The following is a 21,021-nucleotide window of genomic DNA, read 5'->3' on the forward strand; positions in this document are numbered from 1 at the left end:
TCGGGCAGCACTTTGCGGTGCTTTACGGCTGCGGTTTGCGGCAGCCGTTGGTGGCGGCGAGGGTGGAGGGCGCGGGGCCGCCATGGAGGGCGGCGGGAACTCCAAGGGCACCGGGCTCGGCGGCCTCTTCGGCGCCGGCGGGCTTGGCTACTCGCACGCCGACCTGGCCGGGGTGCCGCGTGAGTACCGGGGCGGCCGGCGGGGCCGGCCCGGGGGGTCCGTGTCTGTGCACCGGCCGCTGCAGGGCCGGGCGGCCGGGACCGAGATCGGTGGCGGTGCCGATTGCGGGAATGAACGCGGCCCCGAGGGGCTCCGCCGCCGCCCGGCCACGGGAAGCAGATCCCGACCCCCGGCGCTTCCTGGGGGTGGGCGCGGAGGTGCCAGGCCTTAGCAGGGGCCGCGTGTCTTGACGGACGCTGGTCACAGGGACATCGTGTTCTCGTAACCCCAGCGGCTCCCGCTCCGCTCCCTGGAAGGGGGGAGCTGCCGGCCGGTGCCGCCTTTTAAGGAGCTGGGCAACTTCACGGCAGAATTTTCTCTGCTGCCTCGCACGAGATCTGCCCCTTTTTGCCTTACAGGATGCAAATTGTTATTACGGAAGTTCGTGTTAAAGTGTTGTATTTTCTTTTCCTTTCAGTAACTGGGATGAGCCCTTTGTCACCGTATTTAAACTTGGACCCCAAGTACCTCGTACAGGTGAGAAGGTGGCTTGTTTTTATTGTGTTGAACTCGAACTCAGTGTTTGCATGACCATGCGTGAACACCTCAAACCTTCTGCAGTGCTGGGCACTCTGTATTGAAGTCTTGAACTGAAGAACAGTGGAAAGAAACAATTTTTTCAGTATTGTCCCTAATAAAAGCTTGCAGTGGCATGGCATCTAGAAGAAAATGACCAGTGATAATACAAAGGATAGGTAGGGCTGTTGTGTCAATACAAGCCTGCTGTTATTGAAAAGAGCTCTCCCTCCCTGCCTTGAGGCAGACAGCCCAACACCCCCTTACACAAGTTCTGGCACTGCTCACAGCCTCCACTGAGCCCCTTCAGTCAGAACAGCCAGAATCTCTCCCCTCGTTTCATGGGTGAGTTTTCTGAACTGTGATGGATGAGTTTGATCAGTTCAGCCAAGCCCTATACCTGATAACAGGCTTTGCCATCACGCAGCAGTAGCAAATTTCATACCACTCCTTATGTCATTACTCAGCTGAAGGGAGACCATTGTGAAGTAAAACTTTACATTTTATTCTACAGAATAACGTAGCTGTCACACGGCTTAACATGACAATATAAAATGAGACCATCATAAGGAAAAAATATGTTAAATCAAGCTATGTTTTCATTTTTCATAATTATTAACTGTAGCTGAAAATGTTTAATCAAATTAGGATGCATGTCAATGATTTTATTTAGTTAGTATTTTTCTACATATATGGCTCATATTATCTGAGAACTTGAAATTTTCTAGAATTAGCACTTAAGGTCAACAGTTGCATAGTATCTGCTAACCTCTGTGCCTTGTTTCATGCTGCTCTGGGTCACTGTTTCTTTTGTAACTGGAAGCTCTGCATGCAGTTCTGGGTGCTAGAAGCTGTTGTAGTCCAGATTATGATGTAACATTCCCATAAGGATAGAAAACAGCAGCTGTGCCTCTGGTGGGACTGGGTTCACTACTGTGGCTGCTGTTGAGTGGTCAGAAAGAAGCTAAGAGATTATTTAGACTTTTTCCAAAAACATTCTCTAAAGTTGTCTTGTTTCGTTAGTACAGTTTGTCTGAGAACATGTTGGTGTTGAAAATGGTATAGCAGAGATTTTGGAATTAAGTGTGTGTATACTAATAGAGTTTAGAAACAAAAGAGAAGTTTGCTTTAAATGAAAAGGTGTTGGCATTAGTGTCATGATACAGTTCTAAAAATACCTGTTGATGTAACACTAGAGGCTGCAGTCTGTGTTGTAAAACTTCACTGCCCATCATGTTTAGCCTTAGTGTGTTGAAGTAAAAGGCAAGTGTATTGAAATAAAAGAGAATTCCTTTTAAATGTTAGAATTATTTTTTTTACCTGAAAAAGTTGCCCATACAAGCTGTGAGGTCTCTTTCCTTAGAGAATCAGAAGACCTGGGAATGGCTCTGAGTGCCCAGCACTAGCTGACCCTTCTTTTAACAATGGGGGTTGCACTAAACAGTCTCCACAGATTCCTAGGATTCTAAATATTGAAGGAAAAAGGCATAGCTAATATTTCAGAATAGAAGAACTTAAATTATTAGCCTTTAAATTTGGGGTTTCTCTGAAGGTGCAAGTGAAGAGGTGAGGGTCTTCTGGTGTTTAAAGACTATCTGTTTGCTTTCAGAATGCAGCAGGAAAGTCAGCCTTACTGTTGAGAATCTTATATTTTGGTTCTGGTCTTCCCATAGTACAATGGTACTCATTACTTTAAACCCCACTTTTTTGGTTGGTCCATGAATGCAGGCACAGAACAAGGTGTTTTCTGCAATGCTGTGTTGCCTGCAGCAGGTAGCACATGTTACAAATTAGCATGTCAGCCTTTGGCAGAAGCCTGGAGGATGGGCTTTTGAGGTTGTCTCTAGAAACTTAAATGTTACGTAGGCAAGGATTGCTTAATCTTGACTTTTGGGACAGAAGTGAAAACTGTTAGAAACCGCTAACTACTGAATTTCTCCAACTGCCTAGTTACAAGGAAGATAGAAAGCATATTATAAGTTCATTTTATTGATAACAGAATTAACAATTCTAGAAGTTATTTTTTCTGTATTGGCATTCACATTTAGTGTCAAGTGTGAGGCAGTAAAACCCCTTAGGATGCATTTCCTTGAGCCTGCAGCTGTTGGAGTCATGTGTCAGTTAAGTAGGGGGTGGATAATACTGTGGAAAGCACAGAACCTTAAAAGAGATCTGCTGCTTTAGCACCTTAAGAACAGGCATCTTCAATGTCTCATACTGAAGAAATACCTTGGCACACCTTATCCCTACACATATGCCATTCTCTAGGCCATTTCTCTAACATTTTAGACCACTGATTTACAAGAACACAAGCCTGGCCCTGTGGGAGAAAGATGGACAAGTAAAAAATTAACCAACCCCACATATTTCATGCCTTATCATCACTAGTGTTTAGTGTATTCCTTGCATTTTTCACATCCTCAAAATAGGTCACTTATTTCAGGGCAAGGAAATACTTTTTTTTTGTAGAAAGGCAGTTTTCATTTAGTATCAGAGTAGTGGGAAACCTGCATTAATGCATTTTTGTATCGGACTAGGTTGCTCAGTGAGCAAACAGTGCTGTGTAATCAGACAACAGGAAGGCTTTTGGTAGGCTTTTATTGCCTGCTGCAAGATGTAATAAATAATTAAGCAAATAGTAATTAAAAACGAAAACAACCAACAACCCACACAGTATGAGTTCCTTGGCTGACTGGTGTAATTTATAAAAAGTTAGGACAGCTAGGGGGAAAAAAAAGCTTTCAGTCAATTTATCTTTTTACAGTCCTTTTTCATGCTTAATAAAGTATACACATAGTGTATTCCATCTCTGTGCTACTGTAGACAATAATTTTCCAGAAATACTTCTATCCATCTTTAGTTTATTGCATGGATTAGAGAAAAAAGTGAATATGGCCTACATTTTCAACTAGACTTGGAAAATACAAAAGCATTTGTTTTTGTTTTCCCCCAGGATACAGATGAGTTTATCTTGCCCACAGGAGCCAACAAAACTCGAGGCAGATTTGAGCTGGCCTTTTTTACCATTGGAGGATGTTGTATGACAGGTAGGTGGTTGTGGGGTTTCACTTTTCCCAGCTGTCCAGGTAACACCTATGCATGCAGTGATTTATGAGGTTGTAAATGTCTTGTTCTGCAAGAATTGTCTGTTCTAGTCTTAAATAAAGAGATACTTGATTTTAGTCTATACACTGAATTCTGTTCTCGCTATTTGCTTCAAGTATTGTTGATTCTTTTTCTTCTTAAAAAGTAATGACTGGTATTATTCCAACTAGGGGCAGCATTTGGTGCACTGAATGGCTTGAGACTTGGCTTGAAGGAGACACAGAATATGGCATGGTCAAAACCTAGAAACGTACAGTAAGTGTTTCATCTAAAAAAAAAAAAATGTACTTCTTAGTGACAGAATTGTTTCTTCCAGCTTATACAAGGCTAGATCTGATTATACCGCAAAAAATAAATGTTTGGAGGTTTTTTACTTTAGTGGAGTCAGTATTTGTCTTCATCAAGTTATGGCATGTTTTTAGTTACAGTGACGTTCATTTCAACCTTCTGCTTTTTATTGTCACAATTGGTGTGTCCTCTGACTTATCTTAAACATTTTGAGAAATAATTACTACTTTGATGCTTACTAAAAATCTACTTCAAAGCCAAAGCAGTGTTTTTATATGTTGAAATATTCCCAGAAGCAGCAGTGTTTGCTTTGAGCTGTTTTTTGCTGTAATTTGTCTAAGCACAAGTCTCCCTTCTTTCCCAAGATTTTCACAACCAGGAAAGGATTCAAATGCAGAAGCTGGGCCTGCCTGGGTTTGCATTAGGGATGACACTGGTGCATGCTGTTGAGCAGGCATTGCATGGGGGGAGCTGTTCTGGATTGTGGTATCCATGAGCACCCGTGACATTGCTGTGTTTTCACCTTACCTGATTGTTTGAAAGAACACAGCAAAGACAGAAACATTTGTTTCAACAGGATGCCTCTTCTGAAAATAGTGGTGAATTAGACATACTATAGGAAAACCTAAGTGAAAGACATAGAAAACCAGAGGAACAGAATAACTGGGGGAAAACAATTTTCATTCGCAGAATACTTGGGAACAAGGGAATTTTAGAAGAGGAATTTAATATTTCCTGGTACGGTTTATATTGGCTCTGCTCCTTTTTAAATTGTTTCTGTATTCATCCCCTTCTTTATCAAAAATTCACCACTATAATTATGGCTCTTTCGTAATGTTCTAGATGAACAGAGTTGTATTTTAGGTGTTTGGAATGAGCAGAGTTGGACAAAACCATGATGTTAAGCACAAACTTCAGCAGGTCAAGCCCAGGAGGTGGCAGTCAGTGCTCACACTGCTCCTATCCTGGCTCTGCAAGGCAAAGATCTGCTCAAGGTCATCACCTTCCAACAGTGCATTAAGTTCTGTTTTTCCCTCATCAGGTGCAAAGAACAGACTTGCCTAGTTAGATTTCCTCCAAATTTATCTTTGATGTACACAGATTTCTTTCTTAATGAATTTTAATTTTGCAGGTATTCATTTGTCATCAAAATGTCTCACAGTATGCCATGGTTATTAAAATTACTATTTTTCTTATTAATTCAGAATGAATATCAGGTTAGAAGGTGGGGGCTGTAATTAAGGAGAGGTTGTCAATACCCTAGCCTCTTACATTTTTTTTTCTCTTGTTTCAAAATGAAATTTTCCATTATTTTTTAGTTCATTGCCTAACCATATTCAGTAATGACCTGTGTCCTAATGAAAATTATAAAATGAGGATAAATAGTAGAAAATTAAATCAGAAGGGACATAAAGCAATGGAAGTGTCACACATTAAATGCTGAACTAAGTTCCAGTGGTAGTCAGCTGTCCAGAGCAATACTATGCCTGTGATAGTGTTACACTGCTGGGAGATAAAGATCAGTCATTTCTTCTGGCTGCTGTTGTCACTGTTCTGGAGACAGCTGGTGCCAAGAAGAAGTGGCATTGTGCTTCCCTGAGAGTGCACTAGAGGTTCTCTTGCCCTCTTTAGTGCTAGTCTGGAAGCCTACACACAGACCATACACACAGACCCACCTCTCAGCCTTTTGGTGGGTGCTGAGTGGACAAATGGCAGTGCAAGGGACTGCCTCTTCCCTTCCTGACTTGCTGCAGTCCAGACCTGTTTTATTACCCACACCATTTGCTCAGGCATCTCCACACTCCCTGCCACATGGTCCTTGTAGAGGAGCACTGAGGCTTTCTTGGAAACCTTTTACCCAGCTAAGTCTGCATAAGTGTATCAGTCATTCCAGGAGCTGTGTGTAGTCACCACGTAAGGAAGGACAACTCAGGTTAGAAAGTCATTTGAAGGGAAGAAATTTGAGTCTTGGTGGGAGTCAAGTTTGCCTTGGAAAGAGAGAAAGATTTTCTTAAGACTTGACAGGACTGAATATTTGCTTTCAAGAGCTTTTAGTTCATTATTGCAGTTTTACTAACCAATTGTATAGCATAAACACACAAGCCCTACTGTCGTAAACACTGTCTTTATGTAAACACAGAGTGCTAAAGGTATTCCTACCTTTTTAACTCCTTTATAGAATTCTAAATATGGTGACAAGGCAAGGAGCGTTATGGGCTAACACTCTGGGATCACTGGGTAAGTAGTCATTCCTTTGTAGGGAAAGCAATTTAAAGATGTAATTGTTGGGAAAGCATATTTGTGTATTATCTGAATAAGAGTGTTCTCTAAATTTTCATTATTAAATCCATCAGGAAAAAGTACAGGATTTTTTCTTTGGGACATGAGGGCAGTTCAATAGACATCAAAAGGAAATTAAAAGCTAAAATAGGATTTGCAGCATAAGGAGCCAAAAGCCTTTAAATAAAACCCAGACTTTTCACTACATTACAAACAAACTCTAGCTATATCAGAAATAACTAGAAAATACAGATAATGTTTACTTGTTAATAAATTCCAGTTAATTCACAACTTAAGGCAAAAAATACAATATTTCTGAAATAACAACCTACATTGAGACTGGTCATGTGATCAACTGCCTGATGTTTGTTTCCTGTTAAAGAGTCAACAAAATGTTTATGTGGGGAAGAAATATGATAGTCACTACAAAGATTTATCCTTTAAATGATGGTACATTAGCTAGAATAATCCCTCATGATACCACTGACTCTAAACCTAAATATTGCTTACAACTAATGTGGGTTAGAAAAAAAGAGAAAAGAAAATTATCAATAGCCTGATGTATGAGAAAGTAACTTCTGTGAGCTGAGGTTTGGGTGGGGAGGGGAGGGGGCCATGAAATAAAATCACATCAGTTGCCTCAGAAAAACGAAATTATTTCATAAAAGTCAGTGAAATAACTAATGCCCTAGAGATTACAGATTTTTTCGCCTCTCCCCAGTCTTCCACAGTCTTAAAAAATGAAAACTGATGCAGTCACTTTGAAAGGAGAAATCCAAAATGATGAAATTATTTTGAAGAAAAATAATGATGGAACTTGTTGTCCTACAAAATTGTACTGGAAGTTAGCAATATTTAAATCAGAGACTACATCACGTTATAACCCAGTCTACATCTGCTTGACTTCAGAGAAATGCATCAAAGCATGGGCTAAGTTGCATTTATGGCATTTTATTTCGGTCTTCTTTCTGAAGAGCAGATTAGCTGCCATTTATCTCAGGCATTAGCTTTTGAGGCATAGTATAGAGGGCATGGTTAGAGATAGGATTCTGAACTACAGCAAGAATGGCACTTTTTCCATAAGAAACACATGTTGCCTGTAAGTTTTATCAGGCCGTTTTTGTTTGGATGGGTTTTTTCTTTTTTTTTTTTTAAATTCCAAATCTAATGAAAACGTGTCTGAGAACTGAGACGGAGGTACACTGCAGTTCAAGGTTTCAGTTTAAGTGACACATTAACATGTTTTTTCAGCTGTGTTTGGAGAAAGATTACTCAAGAAAATGTTTGTGCATTCCAGTAACAAATTGTTCTTTTTCTTACAAAATATGGCCTCCAAAATCACAGAGTTAAGCAGAACCTTATATTTGGGGTTCAGGTAGAGCTCTATCTTGTCCTAGCTACCAGAGAAATTTCTTTCAAGGAGCTGAATTATTTTTGCATATTACTTCACCTTGTGCAGCCTTTCTGTACCTTGGAGATTCTTTTTGTCACTACTGACAATTTTTGTCATTCTGTTCCTGAACAGAAGCAACAGCTGTGCTGAACTTTTTTAAAAAATTATGTTGAATTCAGCTTTTCCTTCCCTTCTTGTTAATCTACTTGCTGCTAAGACAAGCTGAAATACCCTTGCCTGTGCTGAATGGAGAACGATGCTGCTGTTAAGGCATTGACATTATTATGGTTGCTTATGAAGGATTTACTGCCTTTTAGCAGAAGGAAAGATTTCAAATTCTTGGAGGACAAGGAAAGAATTAAATGGCATTGTCTTTATCGCTTTAAAATGATGACATACTCTACTGTTCTTTGCCAACATGGAATATGAGTATATCATGAGGGCTGAGGATGGGGTGGGGAGTGCTTTTCCCTTCATCAAAATGTATAAATGATAAATGCATCCATACTAAAAGCCCATGCATTTTTCTTTATAGTCCTTTCCAGGACAGTCCCTAAAGTAATCCCAAAACAAAAGGCCCTCTGGGGATAAAGATTTCATGCACAAGCAGAGGTGAAAACAGCTGTAAATGTCAAATCCAAAGCATTCTAATAGTAATTTTTAAAAGAAACATAGCCCATTGTACTCCAGTTCTTGGTAGCATGATCTGAATGCTGTACTTAACGTTTCATCACTGTCACACATGAACAGCAGTTTTCTCTGCTACCTAGAAAGTGTTGGGTTTAGTTTCATGCCGTCCACAGAAGACAGTATGAAACTGCCAGTACACATTTAAACCCTGAATTTTTAAACAAATTCAAACTGGCAAAATATGCTAGTTTTTTAAAACTTCAGTCAGTGCTTTGTATCACATATTGTCATGAACAATGCTGCTTTATAACCAAATTATAGCTCTAGAAAGAAGAAATAGCTATAAAGAAAGAGATCTGGAAAAGACACACCGGAGATGGGATTTTGCAGAGGATTCCCTTCAAATAAGCAGAAAATCTGTGTTTCAAAAGCATAGTCTAAATGCTACACCAAGCCTGAATTCTAAGCTTTGGGCCTCAGACAGTGGAAGGTTTTTTTAACTTTTTTTTCTCCCCCAGCTCTACTTTACAGTGCATTTGGAGTCATCATTGAAAAAACACGAGGTGCAGAAGATGACCTGAACACCATAGCTGCTGGAACCTTGACAGGAATGCTATACAAAAGCACTGGTAGAGTAGCAAAATATTTCTCTTTTCCCTGCTCTTGTGCTTATCCTATTTATTAGGATTCTCACTATTTTTACTAAATACTGTCCTGCTCTGAAAATTGACAGTGTAAAAATGGCTATTAGCTCAATGTCCTCTAAGCCACAATGTGTTTCACACAACTAAGGCTACTTAAGGAAAACTTGAACAAAAACAAAATTCCAGCTGAGTTAAATTTGATTCTTTCCAACTGCCCAGGACTGACAGTAACCATGAGAGCCAAGTTATGACCATTATACATATATACTGAAGAAACACTCATTTATTTCCTCAGAGGTACCCCCCTCATTCCTAGCCATGTTTTTCAGCAATAGCAGGATAAAACTAATTGTTTCTCAAGTCCATGACTGGTTGCAGGCAAATGGGAACTACCTTCCAAAGTGAATGGGGGCAGGGGAGAAATACACACATAGAGAACACAGAGCTTGACTGCATGAGGATGAAACTTACTACAAGTGATTAATGTGACAGTGATTCACACGAAAGTGGTACCTGGAGCCACAAAAAACCCTACACACAGAGAATATTTTTGAAATTATTACTTAGGTGTTCATGAAACTGTTGTCTTGTGGTAGGACTCTAGTCTTTGCAAAGTGGTCAAAACCAGCAAAACAATGTTATTTGAGAACAGCATGGATTTAAGGTGAGTCTGCTTCTGCAAACTGAATTGTTTGCAGGAGAGAGGGTCTGAGCTTCATCAGCAAAATGCCTGTTAACACATGTTCCAAGCTTAACAATTTGAGGCATCATCTTTTTTAGAGGATTGCTGTGTACCACAGATTGATACTACCACATGGAAAAAAGTCTTATGTTTTAAGTAACTCAGTAAATGTTTGGCTGCATAACTCACCTGCATTTTATGGAGGAGATAATGCAAGAATTAACCTATGTACTTTTGCATATCTAACTGAGCCACAGTGTCTTAAAAGTGTTCCCGAAGGCCAGCTTTATATATGGGGCAAAACAGTTCGAGTAACTTTATTTTCCTGATGGCTTAGACTACCTGAAGTCAAAAATAATTGGCTTGAGCAGCCTTCATAAATATGAGACTCTTAAACTTCGCAAGGGCACAGTACAGCTCTCCTGTATTCCATTACTTCCTTGAGATTTCATGAGGGATATGACAGATGACCAAGAGCAGCTGGAAAGGGTAGCATATAGAAGCCTAATATTTCCTGTAGGAGTTTATTAATAAGGAGAACTGTCATCTTATACTCCAGCAGAAGCATCCCCCTTACCTTTCAGAAGTATAGAGCTGGCATTATGTGTAATCTTTTTTTGGCACAGTGCAACCACAGGTAACTACTTCAGTCACATGCACAGTCATCTGACACTACTAAAGTTTTTATTACCAGAGCACGGTAGGACATTTATTTTGTAACACAAGATCTACAGAGCTAGTAGTAGCCCTGATAAAGGCAAATGAAGTCAGTAAATCTCTATTCATTACAGTATTGTACTTCGAGTGTGTGCTGTGCATATGAACCATAGTGCAGAGAAACTGCTGCCTCTCCTGTCACCTTATGCCAGAACACCCTTTCTTATTCTGTATGGTAAAACTTCTAAGTTCTGCCTTTACCCTACATCAGGATCTATATTTACATTAAAACCTTGAATATTTGAACCTTGGAAAAGATCAGCACACATCTGTGACATATCAAGACTGTAATAATTACCTGTGTTACATGGAATGCCATGTGTTGGCATTAAGAAGTGGAAAATTTAAAAGCTGTCAAGGACACTGAGTTATAAATCTCCATATTTGAGTGTCAGCTGGCAGCTCATACAAACATGCCAATGCAAATCAAGGCTGTTCTGTAGTCCACAAGAGGTGGGTATAGAGTTGGCAGGCAGTGCTGTTCCAACACTCAGATTTCCACTTCCATCGTTCCTGCTTTGTACAGGGATCAGGATCATACATAAGAAGAAACAAGATAATGTATGGCAGGTCTTTCATTGTAACTTCATGTTTAACCACAGCACTGATGGAGGAATCACATCAGCAGCCCTGCTGATGTACACTCCTGCTGAAAAACACTCCTATGTACACTGCAAAGCCCAGATTGAATTTCTGAAACCAATGATGAAGCATTTGATGAGTGGACAGGGAAGAAAAAAAAAAAAACAGTGGGAAGACTTTGTGAAGGCTGAGATCTGTTGCCCCAAACTGGTCCCAGTTTTCACAATTTGTCCTTGTAGAAGTGTTAATCATTACCAAAATGCCAGCAGTCAAGCAGAACGTGCACGTTCTAAAGCCACTGATGGTGCGCAGTTTTGTGCAAAGCTACTTGACACAGCCTGTGTGGGAGAAGATAAGAGAGGATTGAAAACTGTTCAAGTGAGGACAGTGGCAATTCAGTCCCTTCCCTGTGTTCATGGTCAGCAGCATCAGTCACTGAAAGTTCCCCACTGAAGTGACTGAAGCAGTTCAGTCCCAGGTGATAGCTGGGCTCCATCTCAGCATTAGTGCATGGCTTAGGTTATCAGACACCTCCTGAGTGGGAATGGAGAACTGATGTGAGGAGTTTTGAAACATCTACTGCTTGATTCATCTGACCAAAGTGATCGCCAACTTTCACGTTTATTTCAACTTAAATTTAATGCCACAATTACTGACTAGATTTTAGGCCAAATGCAGCAATCAGAGTACATATTAATTTGTTACACCAGTTTTATAACTTTATGGGAGCTGTTTTTTGAGCTCACCACTTAACTTCTGTGCAGAACATTCAGTTTAGGTAACAGTCAGAAGGAAACCCTTTGGGTTCCTCTGCAAGTAACATATGCAATAAAAATGTTACTGCAACTCAGTCAATTCGAGTTTTGCTAAAAGGGGGTCTGATATCCTAAGTCCACAAGGATGGCTTTTCCATTTAATAAGATACTATTCTTCATTCAGTTTTAAGCAAAGGCAGAAATTAGTATCTTAAATAAATATTAGTTAATATCTTAAATTAATATTAGTTTTTTTATTATAAATGTTACAAAGCACCAGTACATCTTAAAACAAATGTTTCCCCTCCTTGCATGTGTTTTCAACCTCTTTTCTAAACCAACCATATTTATTAGGTTTTCTCATACTTGTATTAGTTATGAAAGTAACAAAAAAACCAAAAACAATTGTCACTGTGATTCCCTCCCACCATGAAAATGCACATGGTTCCAGTTGTCACAAAGTACAGCTGGCTGGGGCTCCTGCACTCCTCCTCAAGCATGCAGGATTGATCACTCAGGAAAAGATACTGAGCTAGACGGGATTTTGGCCTTTGACAAACTTGGACCCAGTGTGACAGCTGTTAATTTCTCACTGGAATCCCTGACAGACTTCAGTAAGCAAAAAAGTTAACTAACCTCGGGATTAAGACTAACCCTCTTATCTGAGGGTTACACAGGTTGTAGATGTTCTTTTTCTTGGATAAATTTTTTCCTTTCTTGAGGTTCAGGGTAACAGGAACAAAAGTAAAGTAATGCTTTGGGCAAACTAAATCCCTTTGTTTACTTTTGTGCAGTAGGAGCCCGATCCTAGGTACAGCATCTCATGCCTTTGGAACAATAGGCGTTACATAATTTGGTACAGAAAATGGTGTGTGTCTGAAAAGAAGGGAGTTGCATGCTAGCAATAGCTGAAGGTAGTAGTTGTCATTTCAAGGCCTCAGAACACAACCCTGAAGAGTCAATACGTTATGAATTAAGGGCTAAATGTTTTATTGCCAGCAGTAAAATCTGGCTGGAGCTAAAGATCAGTTTTGTGACATCCAGTGGTAGTTCAGGGCAGCTGTGTTAGCTGACTAACTTCTTGAGCTATAAAAAACCTGTTCTCTGAGCCCAGCCCATGTTTTTCTTTGGGCCAGACAGGTCTGTTTTCTTGTTTCTCTTGGCTGGGGAAGGGGAAAGAAGAGCTTGTGGGGGCTGCTGCAGGTACAGGTCTGGGATATCTTACTTTCTGCAGTATTTGGAGAAAAGTAAAGAAGTTGCTTGTCATCACTTAAGTTTAGGGCTATCAGGCATTTTGGAAATTAAGAATCCCTTTTAAAACCTGTTTTAACTTAACAAGTTTATAGGGTTATCAATCAGATGGTGTTTAGAGAAAGGATTTTGTTTGAGATCTGAAACAAGGAAGAGATAAGGACAGTGTACAAGCAGCGCTACAGGTAACAGCTCGATGAGGCTTTTTTAGTTTCCTGAGGACTGATGTCTTAAGAGCATGTGTGGCCACTGAGAGCAGAGCTGCCTTCAGTGCTGCCCAGGTCTGCAGGAGCAGTGAACTCAGAGCTGCAGGGATTTTCAGGGTTTGCAGGTGCCAGTTACAGGAGCTGAAGTAGCCTCCTGTCAGTCAGGTGCTGCTGCTTTCACTCAGTGAGAAGACAGCAAATTTTAATCATGTTTGCAAAGTAATTTCAATAGCTTCAGTACTTCTGAACTAGTAAACTAAATAGTAGATTCCTACTGTTTTTTCTAATTTAGCCTTCATACCACAATAGCTACAGGAAATGTTCCCTCTTTCAGGCTTTGTTGTTTCTGTATTCTGAGCACAATACTGCCTTAGCTACAGCAATATGAAAATGGAACATGCTTTTCTGGAATATATTTTGCTTCCAAATAGAAGTTTTATCAGTTTCCTCAGTAATTTCTGTATCCACAGACTTTGCCCACTACTTACAGGATTTCATAAAATGAACCCCATGGAGCAGCAGGAGGAAACTCTTGATAGTTTCTAATGACATCAGGCCACCCACAGATGTTCAAACAAATGACTGCTTGATGGTTCAGATGGTCTGGTTACTGAGCTTGAATTTGGAGCAAAATTGAGATTGCCTTGTATGCTTAACTCAAGCTCTTTAAACCATTGAAAAGTGTTTTTGTTCCTGAAAGCCCGGGAGGAAGAGAAATTGTTTTCATTCAGAGTATCTGAGAGAGTTTGAAAGACAGAAAACTAATCACAATTTAAAGATTATTCTTCTTTTGTTTAGCATAAGTGTGTGGGTCTGAGGTTTTGGTTAAGGTATTTCTAATGTTTACTGTTGTATGGTTCTTGCTTTAACCATCCCAGGAACATCACAGGGCATTGGAGTAACATTCTAAAAATAGAGACAGGAAGGTGCTAAAAGGGAAGATTTTGCCCTCATGGTTTTACCTACTGGACAAGTGCAGCTCAGTTAGGAGTGGCCCCTGCTATGATGAAGTGCAGAGCTGTGCTGTTGGAAGGCTGTGTGCCATGGCATAGTGCACTGGAATGCTGAGCTGTGCCATGGCTGGAACCTACTCGAAATGCATGGAGGAGGGACTATACCTGGTGGTGAAAAGGTGCAGCAGCTGAAGCCAGAGAACTAATTTCCCTTTTAGAGAGCGTCAGATCTGTCTTTCTCAACTCTTGTGTAAGGTGCCTGATCTCAAAATACCTGCTTTCCAGAAGTGTCTGTCAGCTGAAACCTTTATCTTACTGGGACATGCAAGATTAGGAGCACACGGCCATGTTTCAGCAGGGCTTGTCAGGGCAATATTGGTATCAAAGGCTTGCAGGGAGTGATTGCAGAGGAGGGGTGGGAACGTGTTCTATCATGCAAACACAGCTGGGATGGGGAGTGGAGAATTTAGTTTCTATTTTTGTTAACAAGGTAATTTTCTCAGAGGGCCTAACATTTTCTGCCCAACAATGAGGCTGTATTCTAAAGTGCATTACTGTTTGAAGTCTGCCACAACCCTGAACATACTTATTCAAATGTAAATCTGACCAATTAGGGAAAGTTTTCTTTCCCTTTTTTTTTGTAATAACTGTGGGTAGTTCAGAAACCAGGAGCAACTGCTACAAAAAAGAAAAAAACCCAAACATTTTGTAGAAAAAGCATAGTATAGAAACACTGGTAAATAAACACTTCTTGCATGTTTTCTTGGGTATTTTCTCTCTCAGTCATGCGCCTATACCAATGGCAAGTTTAGTCCCTGCTCATGAAACATCTCCAGCAATGCCCCTAGGTTGTCTGCAGGCCTACAGATGGCTTTAGGCCCTGTACTTGACCCTTTGTCAGTGGGCTTAGAGCTGCCATCCTTACCTGGCTGGCTCAGCATAAGAGAACACTAACATTTGTTGTGGTAGGAGCAGCACATCTTAAGTCCACATACATGGATGCTAGAAAGCAGCTCAGCAATCCGAATTAAAGATGACACCTTTCTTGTACAACCCTGACTTCACAGAATCTGGAGCCAGGCTTGATCAGCCTTCAACTACCTGTTCTTGTATAGGAAGAATAGGATTTTAAGGGGGAAGGAGAGGAATTGAACCTGGGGTCTGAGGGAAGAGCCTACAGGAATAGTCATAGCTCTGTAGTGCGTCACATTCTGTGGGGATGTTCCATGTTTCCTTGTGCACTTGATGGCCATGGACCCCCTTTGGGGGTTTCTGCTGTGATCTCTTGAATCCTGATATGAACAGCAGAAAATTGGGCTCTAATGTTGTATTCATTTACCTCAGCAGGAACAAGGAGTCAGTATTTTTACAGATTGTCTCAAATACTTGTTTTGCAACAGTACTACTTTAAATTTCACCTGTGGCTTTTTGCCAGACATTGCTTGCACATGGTTAGTTTTGTGTACCCAGCTGCAAGCCCTTCATATGAAAAGCTTTTTGTGCAACAAATTCAGTATCAATTAGCAAACACAAATGTACATTTGCTTTCCTAAATGCTGATTTAGGCACATAGAGCATATTCAGTAGGGCTTTCCTTAGAGCTGTTGAATTCTGAATGGTTACAGCGGTGAAGACAGTTAGCTTTATACCCTAAAAAAACCTCTCAAATTGTCACAACTGGTCTGGCAATGAAATTCCCAGAACCTGTGGCTAGACGTGGCTTCTAGTACCAGGTCCCACTTGTGCAGTTTCTTGGTTTCATTGCATACCTGGGCAATATGGGGAGGTTTAACAACTCCAGTGAAACCCATTTAACCTTACAGCACAGGGAACACAGTCTCAGTCTAGCTGATGCCAACAGCTTCTTGCCTCACTAAAAGGAATTCTGTGAGACAACTTTATGACCCATAATGGAAAGAAAGAGAAAAAAAAAAAGAAAAAAGGCAATCTGTCTGATTACTGAGATGCATTTATTTTCAAGTTCGAGAAACCTGAAGTGCACTGCCAGTTTCTCCAATAAAGCAGGCAGGGTTTTTTATCTCACTGTCAGCAGTAACTGGCCTTGTTCTATACACTGTACATATTATCTAGCTTGGTTCAGCTACAATGATAAACATTGCAGAATCAAACTCACTGAAGTTTTCCTAGCATTGAGGGTCATACTCCCAGGTGTTCTGTGCATTTACAGTACATTCTGGGAGCTCTGCTGAGGCACAGAAGTGTTTTGCTGTTTCGTAAGAACAACAAAAGTCTCTACTTGTGCACCTGTATACCCCAGTCCTCATATGGATGGAGTGGAGGTGGGATGCCACCTACACTCCCAGCTCCAGCCAGATGCACTGCTTGCAGGCAGTAGCCAAACTTGCCCTATATTTCTGCCTTACACTAAGGTGCTCACCAGCACCTTGAAACTTCAGTCACCTGTGTGACTCACTCTTTACCATTGCAAGGTGATAATTTTGAGTATTAATAAAAGTAAGAATAAAGAAAGCTGCTCAATGTACACCCTAGTAAGTTCTTGCCAGTTGGTCCCTTTCATCTACTTCCTATTTTTTTATCGAAAGGTTTTAAAATTCCAAAGACACAAAAGCAGTGATAGGTTCTGCATGATGGCCCTAATGAATCTCTGGAGCCCAGTGTCATGTCTGTATCAGCTGCTGTTTTGTTCACTTATTTCCCTCCTGCCCTTTCTCCTTCTGCCCAGAGCTAGTTACCATAACTGAAAACCTCAGTTGAAAACCTAAATTGAGGAGTTTTTGCAACAGGAGGAGAGCATATCTAACTGTAGAAACAATTGTATTAAGGACAGATGGAATAGAGTAAGTAGGACTTGGGAAAAGCCATCTTGGCTTCCAGTGCTCCATAGTGATTCCCTGAGGCAGTAGTACTAACACAGTTTGAGAGGAAGTCATTCCAGCAGAATTAGCGTCAGGATGAGGTTGATTTGCCAGAATCAACCTGAGCCTGGCAGCAGGTTTGAGAGGGAGGTAGAAAAAGCACAGGGACTCTTTCTGGAGAGTTACTTAAGAAAGGACTGTTCATTAAGATGCCTCTGGATTTAGATAACTTCTTGGAAGTTGCTGTTCACTGACTATTTCCTGCAGAGTAACACTGATGAGCTGTAATGTGCTTTGTTTTTTCCAGGTGGAGTGCGCGGGATAGCACGAGGTGGGATCGCAGGTCTGACGCTGACCGGCCTCTACGCTCTGTACAACAACTGGGAGCACATGAAGGGCTCCCTAGCCCGGCAGTCCCTGTGAGCAGGGCCGAGGACACGCTTGCTTAGTCACCAATCAAATCAGTTGTGAGATCTATCTGGTGCCCCTTGCTATTTTATTTACAATTAGTGTGAAACTGATGGAAGCTGTGCTGAGAGGAACCTCTTGACGTCCTGTAGCTGGACTGGCCCTTCCCGCCAGCCACTTGCTGGAGAGGCAGCAATGTTTGTTGGACCTGCAAGTGAACACAGCTGCCACCGAGACAGTCTCCCTGCCATGCTCCCCAGGCAGCCCTGGCCAGAGCTGCCAGGCACGCTGGGCCCCCGTAGCTGCTCCTGCTCGCTGCCAGGTTTGTTGGGGTGCCTGTAAGGTCTGTGTCCATAGAGCATTCCCTGCAGTCCCAGCGCCTCACCTGGCCAGCCCAGCAGCACAGCCCCAGTTGCCATGGCACAGGGCAGGCCTTGCTATTCTGACAGCACAAGGCAAGCTATGAAAAGGGACATCATCAGAATAAAAAGGGTGGTACTTACTCAATACCATTTCTATCCTTTGCTCTTCCTGCTACTGGTAAGACAAAAGTGTGCTGCATCCAGTGACCTGTTCATGGATTCATTTTAAAGGACTAGTGTGATGAAATCCTGGGGGAGTTGGTGGGGAGGGGAAGCGGACAGGCAGGCTGATCGTCTCCTGAGGGGTGGTTATGGTGAGGCATACCATGGTTTGACTTCACTCCCTTATTTGCTCTAATAAATAAGGATCTGGTTGTTTATAGATGAAATACAGTTGCTGTTGCAGAACAGCTGCCAGTGGATTATCAAAATATTTGGGTACTCCAGAACTCATTTACCCAACAGTTAAAAACCAAGCAGTATAAAGACTCCACTCATGCCTTATTACAGGACTTTTAATTAGCAAGAAACTTTTTGCCTGAAGTACATTTGTAGGTTACTGGCAGAACAAAGACTGTGATGAACCTACATGTTCTCCAGTGTTAAGCTATAAACCAAGCGTCATTTGCAGATAAGTTAAACAGTAAATTGGGAATTAGTTCAGTAATTAGAGTTACTGTATAACAGTTCATTCCTTCTATGTTTAAATAACTAAACAGGTAAATGATTAAAGAGGTCTGAAGACAGGGAAAGCAGAGCAAGGGAAAAAACAGGAAACTTACTGGTCAGCAGACAACTTAATGCAAACCAAGTTTACATTTGAGTTTCCACTACTGAAACAGCTCTTGATAATTGCATTGCACCCAACAAAATAAAAACAACAAAAAACAGTAAAGGGAAGATGGTAGCTCTTACCTTCTCCCAAGAAGAAATACCACTTTGCTAAGAAGCCTCGTTAGCAGAAAATAACCTGAGACCAGCTTTTTATAGAGCAAGTGCTCCAGCTAAGGAGCCCTCACAGTTGAACTTGATTAGCTTTGCTTGAATACCAGGTGAAATGAGATTTATGCGAGCACTTAAAAGTAGCATAAGGAAACAGGCCTTTTCTCACCCCCTTTGTCAATGCTGGTTTTTGTTAAGCCTTATGTTCCCCAGTCTTTAGTGCTCTGCATGTTACTGTTGTGGTGTAAGAGCTGGACTTTCTAGCATACTTTTTTTGAGGGCTGCACCACCAAAGAAACTGTGCCCCACTCGCAGGCTGCAGAGCAGTGATGTGGGCTCCATCTGCACAGTGCTGTTACATGGGACATTGGGAATACACATACACTTTCTTCTTTTTTCTCTCCCCACTGGCATCAGTGAGTTCCTTCCCTGCATGTTTCTTGGTCACCATTGGTTGGACTTGTGTTCCTGCACTCTTGACCACGCTGGATGAAGGACTGAGAACGGCTTTGGGGGTTGATGGTGGGCAAGGGTGGCTTTTTAAATGTCAGGAACTCTGCAGTATATCTTACGTTTTCTAAAAACTTTTTCAGGACTAAAATGTGACCCAGGAACTATCTGCCCTAACTGAAATGGGAAAACTGTGAAGCTTAACAAATGTATTTAATTCTTCAGGTGCACTCAAGATGATATAGAAACAAGCCTTTTCAAGTTCATAGTTAGCACAACCTTAAGGCTAGGCTAACTCTTGAACAACTTAGCACGTTACCTGGTCTGCAGTGCCCTCAAGATTTCCTGGAACTGCTCGCTTCAAGGGCAGAGCTGAGAGCATTTTCCTGAAACAGCTGTGTTACAGCTCTTAAAAGTTTTGGTTCATAATCTGTTTGTCTATGGAGTGATCTGTAGCTTGAGCTATGAAACAGAACCAGCACAGAGGCAGCAGTGAGGGAGGTGAATTGTATGATACAATTACAGAGAACGTGTTTACAATATTCTGTGTCATGACATACTGTGTTCACAGTTTACTGGCAATCAGTATGAAGTTGCTACTTTAAATTGTGACCAAAAGTATATCTAAGTTGAGTAGAAATAAAAGGATGTAAAATCAAGTTGAAAACAGGGTTTGGTTCAAGTTAGAGCCCTCCTATGCAGTGTTACATAAATGTGAGCATGGGAGACCTTGACTGTCCTGGAAGAGCGGGGTTGTGGTGCCAGTCGTGGTATCTTTGCTGATGGATCCACAGCTTTCCATGCTGTGGCACCCAGTGAGGGAGCTGAGACAGCAGGTATAATGAAGGGGGTTTGAATCCTGTGAAGCTGGTTTTGCTCAGTCTCTAGAACAGAAAAGCAAATCCACTTCCATCGTTCCCAGTCCGCAGGTGACGTCTCTTACGGATGGAAGAATTTGTTGAAAAATCACTACTTAGGCTGGAAATCTATGGGCACCTCGAAGCAGAAGCAGCTTTTGAAAGCAGGAGGCAAATGTATGTTAAGGCAGAAAAATGATGCAGTGTTCAGTCTGTTTCCTGTGATCTAAGACGGGACTTCAAAAGGAGGGGGGAAGTCCTTTTGTATGCTTTAACAGAAGGCTACCCCTGTGCTTAATAAATTCTAGATAGGAAACTGGTGTGTTTTAAGTGGAGCTTTGTGTACTCTGTGAGTATTGGTCTGTGCTGTTGAATGCCAGCCAGTGCAGGGACACCAGAGGGTACCCCAACCCTTTCTGGTACTTTCCCAGCATGATTAAGACCTGCTATGTGTTCCTCACGGGTATTTCCCCCTCTGTCAGCCACCCTCTCTCCCTGCCCTGTGGGAACAGCTGCCCCACTCACCCCACAGCTGGCCTGAGGACAAGGATTTGAGGGAGCTGGTGGCCCAGGAACCTGTGGCCACCCTGCTCCACAGCAGCGTGGGAGGGAAAGAAGCATTCCTCAGTGCAGAGCATCGATCACATATCTCGGTGTGTTCAAAGAAAGTGCAGCCATTTGAGAACCCATGAATAGCATTCTCTGTTCCTGCTACTCTGTCCTCCTGTCTTGGGATAATTTAAAAGTATTTTTTCCCTGTGTTTGAAAGCTAAACATTCAGGACACACATTCAGGAGTTCTGCATGTGACTACTTCTAACAAAGAACTTCCAGTCCACTTTAAAAAAACGTGTGTGTGTGTGTGCACCCCCACATGAAATTTAAGGTATCACGGTTGAAAGGCTGCCAGGCCCAGCTGTAAATGTTCTCTTAATGAACAATGCA

The 21,021-nt window shown here is 41.5% G+C and overlaps 1 protein-coding gene and 1 non-coding gene across 2 annotated transcripts; both read left to right on the top strand.

Annotated features, from left to right (window-relative positions):
- Window positions 1-31: 31 nt before the first annotated feature.
- Window positions 32-20,394, top strand: TIMM23B (translocase of inner mitochondrial membrane 23 homolog B). The gene is made up of 7 exons (XM_039554428.1): window positions 32-179; window positions 638-696; window positions 3,689-3,782; window positions 4,011-4,095; window positions 6,308-6,366; window positions 8,950-9,060; window positions 17,366-20,394. The coding sequence occupies exons 1-7, from the start codon at window positions 83-85 to the stop codon at window positions 17,479-17,481; spliced, it is 621 nt and encodes a 206-aa protein (XP_039410362.1). The 5' UTR covers window positions 32-82; the 3' UTR covers window positions 17,482-20,394.
- Window positions 5,580-5,782, top strand: LOC120410250. Its single transcript, XR_005602265.1, has one exon. It is a non-coding gene; the product is annotated as a small nucleolar RNA SNORA74 (small nucleolar RNA).
- Window positions 20,395-21,021: the final 627 nt, after the last annotated feature.

This window comes from Corvus cornix, chromosome 6 (assembly GCF_000738735.6).
Source record: "Corvus cornix cornix isolate S_Up_H32 chromosome 6, ASM73873v5, whole genome shotgun sequence".
Lineage (NCBI taxonomy): Eukaryota > Metazoa > Chordata > Aves > Passeriformes > Corvidae > Corvus > Corvus cornix.